This window comes from Triticum urartu, chromosome 5A (assembly GCF_056163025.1).
Source record: "Triticum urartu cultivar PI428250 chromosome 5A, HENAU_Tu73, whole genome shotgun sequence".
Taxonomy (NCBI): domain Eukaryota; kingdom Viridiplantae; phylum Streptophyta; class Magnoliopsida; order Poales; family Poaceae; genus Triticum; species Triticum urartu.
This window is the reverse complement of record NC_141877.1, coordinates 3,777,482-3,784,825: the sequence shown is the minus strand read 5'-3', so window position 1 is coordinate 3,784,825 and position 7,344 is coordinate 3,777,482. Positions and strand designations below refer to the sequence as shown.

Here is a 7,344-nt window from a genome sequence, read left to right as displayed (position 1 = left end):
GAAAGAGAGCTCGATCTCGTTATCTCCGACCTAGTCCAAACCAATAAACCAGACACGTACTACTGCTAGATTTTCGGCGCCCAACTTTAAGAACCAATATATATCGCCTGATCAATTAAACTACCGTATACAACAGCAGGTCCGTTTCTTTTTTCAAACTTTTCAACATTTCTTGGGGAAAATGAACATTTTTCTTATTTTTATCATAACGTTTGAAATATTTATTTTTTTAGAAATTTTATCAAACTTTTAAAAACGAACATTTATTGAAAACATGAACAAAAAATTGACATTTCAAATGATGAACACTTTTTAAATATACATTGAACGTTTTTTGACATATGTTGAACAATTTTTAAATACGCACTGAACATTTTTAATATATGCTGAACAAATATTTAAATACACATTGAACATTTTGGTGATATATGCTGAACCATATTTAAATACTCATTGAACATTTTTGTGAATATGTGATGAATAATTTCAAAATACATAACGAACATTTTCTTAAATATACGATGAACATGTTTGTATATAATATGCAACGAAATGTGTATAATATACAAAAATAAATAAAAATAAAAAAAGACGGGAAATAAATAGAAGCAGAAAAACAAAAATGAAAGAAACAGAAAAAAGAAGAAAAAGCAGCCGACGGTGGGCCGGCCCAAACTGGGGCGTCGGGTGGCCAGGCTTCAGTGGAGCCACATCCTTTTGACGCCTGCGGGCGTCAAATAGGATCTGCCCTGTTTGGATTGGAGCCTGCAGCTGCCAAGCCAAAATTTTGGTAGTTGACCAAGTGTTGGCGCTCCTTTGGATGGCCACCAAATAGTTGGCTCGCCCAGGACATGGGGGGCTTCTCCAGTTCATTTTCTCGCCAAAATTGGCAGGGGCGTGGGCAGCTGAAAGCTGCGCCAAAATTTTGTCTTGCCCACGAATTGGCAGGGCGTGCTGGGGCGTCAACCAAACAGACCTGGTGAGTTACACGAGATATGGGCCAGCACGCTAAGCTGTTTCACAATAAAAACACGTATTTATTTCTCTTTCAAATGTTCTGCCATTATAATTAATTGTTTGATATTATATCTTAGTAATTGTTTATCACGTATCTTATATTTTATTTTCATACATTAAAATATGATAAGGTTGTATTTAAATGCATTGCATATTTTAAAAATTCAAGTTACTAGAAAATTCCCATCTTCTCTAACTAAAATGTTCACACTATGATAGAAAGTGCACGCGGTTTACAGAAAATGTTCAAATGGTTTTACAAATATGTTCACATACTATTAAAAAATGTTCATGCTACTAAAAAGAGTCACGATGTTTACAGAATGTACTTGCTATCTTATGTTACATGCCTTAGATAAAATGTTCTGCTATTAAAAAGAGGTCATGTTCTTTACAAAAAATATTGACACTATGTACAAAAAACGTTCACGTATTTCAAGTAAAAATGTCCAAGCTACATCAAAATTCTCATGCTGGTGATAAAAAAAATGTTCAAATCAATATTCAGGTAATCGCAATCAAATTCCAAGACTATTAAACATTTCATTAAATTTCATCAAATTATTCAGGTTGTTTGAAAAAAAATGTACATGTCCTCTTGAAAATATGTTCGTATCCTTTTAAAGAAATATTGACTTGTCTAACTTTTTCTTCATGTAGGTTTAGAAATAAATTGGTGTGTAAGTAAACTAAAGTGAAAAGAGAAAATATAGGGAAAAGGAAAAAAGATTGAAAAAAATAAATAAACAAAACTAGAAAGAATAGAAGAAATAACATTGAAAATTGTATGGAATACAAAAATAAATACACTAAAACAGAACGAAACCAGAAGAAAAATCAGAACCAAACAAATACACCAAAACCAAAACCTAAGAAAACCATCGTCTGAGAAAAAAAGGAAGAAGAAAACCGCTCCTGCCGACTTACTCAATAGTGAGCCGCATCGGGGGAACTAGAGGCGAGTGCTTGCTCTACCTTGCAATAAGCAAGGTATATCATATGCGGTCTGGATATTGCTCTATGCGACAATTTGTTCGCCTTTTGTGACTTGCTAGTTGACCGGCCCAATTAGTCCAGAAAGTTTCTGCTTGGATTTTTGCGTTTATTCTGTTGTTTACTTTACTGATATTTTCTTCATTTTTTAGTTTCTCGTTTGTTTTTTTCCGGTTTCCCTTTTATTTTTTATTTTTATTTTTTCCAAACATTTAGAAATGTTTAAATTATTTTAAAAAGTGTTTGCTTTTTGTAAAAAAATGTTCTTCTTTTAAAAAAATCACACAATTTTTAAGATATGTTCGGTATTTAAAAAAATCACATTTGAAAAAATTGTCCAGTAAATATTAAAAGATGTTCCAAAATAAATAAGTATTCATGTTTTCTTGAAAACTTATTGAAAAACTCACCTAAAAAACTTTAAACCGGGAAAAAACATAAAATAATTACTAGAAGACCATTTGAAGCAACGCTATACTAGCTACACCGCCTAGAGTCCTAAATGGCCCGACCATGTCGGTTGGTTTGTGCGGTTAGCCCGCAACTTGTCGCGGAAAGCGATTCATTTTTGTTTACTAGCGATTCATTTTTACCATCGTTCCTTTTCTATTTTTTTAGACGCGACTCTGTAGTATATGTGTTTATTATACTTCCTTAAGAGCATGGTTAATAGTATAGGCACCTGCTGGCTATATGGTCTTGCCACATCATCTATGGTCAAGCTTATAGCGGGCAAATACAATAGTTGCATATAAATATGTATTATTTTTTTTGATATATAATCCATCTCATTCTCTCACAACATGCTTAAAAGCACGTGTTGTAGCCAGATGTTAATCAGTAACCTGCTTCCCTTCTCTATCCTCCTCTCTCTCTCTTCCAACTCATTCAAAATATACTTGAAGGCTTACAGCCTGCCTACGTCATCCTATTGTACTTGCTCTAACCTATAATCCAAGTAGTAAGACATCAGATGCAGCGGAAAAGAGTGCAATTGAAACATGTAGTGCGGTTGAAAAGTAAGATTGAAGCACACGGCATGCTTGAAGAAATACAGATGGAACATGTGATGCAATTGAAAACACAATTGAGACACATACAGAAAATATATTTGAAACACACACGAAAAATATAGTTGAAACACGTGATGTAGTTAAAAAAGTGCAGTAGAATCAACTGCACGGATTACTAGATTATAAGGGGCCGATGTGCACTCGTCAACATTTTTTATTTTGGGAGTTTTAATGATCAAGAACATTGACGTCTGAAGCAACGCTATACTAGCTACAGCGTCCGGATATGCTTTAGCAAAGGGAAACGTTTAGGCGTGGCGCGCCGGCCGAACCGTTGCACCGGACGCGCACGCACCCTATGATCACGCACGATCGAAAGGATAGAGGCAGCCCACGTGCAGCTTTTTCTGGCCCACTCACCACCCCATGCTCTCCTTATCTTCTTCCACCCGCACCGCTTCCCCACTTTTCTTTTATCTCTTCGCATGCCCTCTCTCCTCCGTCGGGTGGCCATGTCAGGCGCTACTCTCAAACACTCCCCCTCCATATGATCCCCCAACTGTCAATTTTTGGCGGAGCTACAGCCTCTGGCGACGGAGCTACATCCAGTGGCGACGCTACTGCTGGGTCAAGCTGTACCCTCGCGCGAGCAATTTTTGCTGCCATCGGCCAACGCCGGAGCTGGAACCAGCAAATGTTTTTGCTACAATCAGCAGAGCAATTTTGTTGCCACCTGCCGACGCCGGAGCTGGAACTGGTGCCTAGTTTTCTACAACCAGCGAGCAATTTTGCTTCCACCGGCCGACGCCGGAGCTGGAACCGGCAAATGGTTTTGCTACAACCATCAGAGCTATTTTGTTCAAAAGAACTAGCAGTCGCCTTTAGCAAAACTGTTCAAAAAATAGAAAAAAAAAGTGTGCTACTTGAGGATGGGTATATGCTGTACAGTATACTTGAGTTGTCAACTTACCTCCTGTAGTGCCTGGTACTGGCACAGCCGTCGCCGCTGGTGGCGGTGCGGCAGCCTTGGCCGGGAGCTGGACCATGGCGGCGCCGTTGAAGAAGGTCTTCCCCACCTCGGACCTCAAGGTGCACCGGGAGCCAGCGACCCTGGAGCCATCCCCGTTGGGCAGGAAGCGGAACTTGGTAAACCACCCGCGCAAGAGGCCCTGGAGGCAACTCCGGCACAGCGCCGGCGACAGGTCCCCCGCGCACTGCGCCGCCGAATAGATGTGGCTGAACCCCGGGTCGGGCCCTACCCATTGCCCCGTGGCGAACAGCTGCGTGGAGTTGTCGACCGCGTAGTGCACCGTGGCGTTGAGGAGGCCGGTGAGCGCCCGGTCGTAGCCCGCGACGTCGCTGCTGCTGATGCTGGTACCGCTGATGAGAGGTATCTCGCCGGAGTTGTTGGCGGAGGCGAGGAAGTTGTTGTCCGACAGGCGGACGTAGCACGGGTTGAAGCAGAGTGCCACGTCCCTGATCCGCAGTCGAGGCACTCGGAGGCGGTGACGTCGCCGCGGCAGAGCACCAGGCCGTAGACGGTGTCCGGGGCGGCGCCAAGGGTGCCGGAGGCGAAGCGGGACGCCGAGGAGGAGGCGTCCTGCCTGAGGGTGAGGACGAGGTTTAGGAGGTTGGTTTCGTACGCGCTGCCAGCCGAGTAGTTGCCGCTGCTGGGGTCGCAACGCGGCCACGGCTGTGCGGCGGCGAGCGGGAGTGCCAAGAAGAGGAGTGTTAGATAATCTTGTCTAGTTTGTGCTAGCCAATACGTGTGTGGTCATATAGTCCGGTTAGGATTTTGTCAAGTGTCCGTAGTACTAGGTTTAGTACGTGTGAGTCAAGGAGTACTACTTTGGTAGGTTTAGTTTAGGTTGGTTTGTGTCCCGGCAGTGTACGAAGCGTTTACTTGTACAGGTAGGCTTCTAGCAAGAGTCCGTGTAGGTCTAGGCTATTTGGGTCGTTCCTCCTGCGTGTATATATATACACACGACCAGGGCTGGAATATCTTGTACCTGTGCAAGAAAACAGAAATAATAAAAAAAGAAAGAAAAGACACGACACGTGCCTTTGGCAACAGATTTTATGTGCGCGTGTTCATGTGATCGATCCTGTGGACCGAGTTCCAACAAAGAGCACAAGAGCTTGAGTCCATGAGCAGCCATTCCCATGCCCATGCATGGCGTGGTGGTGGGCAGAGCAAGAGACCTTTTGGTTTGGTTTTAGCTAGGCAGAGCAAGGAGGTATTAGTAGAAAAACATTGTCCGTAAGAAGGAAGGAAGGAAGGAAGGTGCATGAATCTCGAAGTTGTTGCGTGCAGATGACTCGATTAATAACTAGTCAATGCAGAGCCATCGCTGTCATACTAGCAGGGATACTCGCAGGGAAGTTGACGCGGCGTCTGCCCAATGCAAGTAGGCATGCACAAGTTGGGTATGGGCAGCCAAAATGACGTACAAAATGGAGGGTTGCTTCAGTGTTGGCCTAAGGAAGCTTCCAATATACAAACGGTTGCTTCAGTAGTCAAGAATAAGAGCATCTTCAACCGAGCTCCCAACACGCCTTTTTCAGACGATTTTTTCGCGCCGGCGCATAAAAATCGGCCCAGTCGCGTCCGTAGAAGTCCAATTTTCGCTGGCTCGGGCCGAATTCAGCGCCGGCGAAACCAGGCCGAACCCGGCGCGCTGGGGGCGTCGGGCAAAATGGTTTTGGCGCGAAAGAGCCGTGGGCCCGATGAGTCAGCGACACTCGCCTCGTCGTCCTGCGAACGCCTCGGTTTCCCGCGGGAATCAATGCCAAGGCTGCCGCCGGTCAGCTTTCCATTGATTCCTCACGGGGTGGCTCTTCACGGGCGGCGCGGCGCCGCCCCCGCCCCGCGTACACACTCCTCCCCCGGCGGCTATAAAAATCGCCCCCCCCGCCGTTGGCCACAGACGCCGTGTTCTCTCTCTCTCTCTCTCTCTCTCTCTCTCTCTCTCTCTCTCTCCGCCGACGAACCTCTGTGTCTCTCTCCGCCGCCGAGGAACCTCTCCTCTCTCCCAGCCCCATCCATGACAATGTGCGAGCGGTTCCTCGGCGACGGAGCGGCGGCCAACGGCTTCGACCGCCGCTCGCTGCAAACGTGGGAGGCGTACATGTTTTTCGAGGCCAACATTCCGGTTCCTTCAGACATGCGCGTTGCGCCGATAGGATGGAGGCTCAGCGCCGGAGGCGTCCCCATCCCTCCTGCCGGACATCGTCGCGCGCCCTGATCTCTTCGCCGGCAAGGTCGACCGCGTTCGCTCGTCGCTGACCGAGGAGCAGCGCGCCTCCGCGTAGGACGCCGCCGACAACCACGAGGCGTGGGCGGCGTACTTCCAGCGCCGTCAGGAGCAACGCCTCGCCTCCACCAACGGGGCACCGGTGGCGGCGGGCGGCCGGTGGAACAGCAAGGGGCGACGCCTGTGGTGGTCCGTGAGGGAGTCATGGACTAAGGGGTCCTTGGGCGTCCGGCCTGTTGGACATGGGCCGGACTAATCACTACTAGGGAAAAGCCTATACACAGAATTTTACCAGTAGCGCTGTACAAAATCAAGCGCTGCTGCTACTTAGTAGCAGCGCGCGTAAATAAACCGCGCTACTGCTATGAATTTAGCAGTAGCGCGTACTAGCGAAAAGCGCTGCTGCTACGTTTAAACTGGGCGCACATGGCTAGCCCAACCTAGCAGTAGCGCGTATAATGGCCCAGCGCTACTGCTAATCTCCTTAGCTGCAGCGCGCTTACGTGTAAAGCGCTGCTGCTAATGGAAATAAAATAAAGTGAAAAACAAGTAGAAAAGTAAATGAAAATGAAAGAAATAGAAAAAGGAGAAAGGGAAAAAATAAAATGTAAAGAAAAATAAAAGAAAAAAGGGAAAAAAGGAGAAAGGAATAGCAGTAGCGGGTTTCAGTAAACGCGCTATAGCTAACTTAGCTATAGCGCGTTCCGGAAACGCGCTACCGTTACGTTTCACTTAAACAGCGGTTTCCCCCCACCCCGCCCCCGGCCACCAATTCTTCCCCAAATCGTCCCTCGCCCTCGCCACCGTCTCCTCACCGCCGCCGCCCGAGGCCGCCCTCAGCCTCACCGCCGCCGCCCCTCGGCCGCCGCGCGCTCTCCCCACGCCGCCGCCCCTCGGCCGCCGCGCGCTCTCCCCACGCCGCCCGGTGGAAGATTTCTTCTCCCGTTTGGAAGCTTCGGCTTCCGAATTCCCGGGCGCAGTCCTTTTCCTCTTCCAGTCGTCTTCCTTCACGGAGACGCTCGCTCCCTAGGCTAGAATGGGCAATGTTGGGGGCCCGCGTCCGCCCG

At 47.0% G+C, this 7,344-nt stretch overlaps 1 protein-coding gene across 1 annotated transcript; it reads right to left on the bottom strand.

Moving 5' to 3' along the window:
- Positions 1–515: 515 nt before the first annotated feature.
- LOC125506807 (cysteine-rich receptor-like protein kinase 6) lies at positions 516–4,797 on the bottom strand (the record flags this gene model as incomplete). Its single annotated transcript, XM_087522439.1, is given in 3 exon segments — positions 516–1,013; positions 3,994–4,506; positions 4,509–4,797. Coding segments are annotated over 3 exon segments (807 nt in total), but the record flags the coding sequence as incomplete, so codon positions are not given.
- Between the last annotated feature and the right edge of the window lie 2,547 nt (positions 4,798–7,344).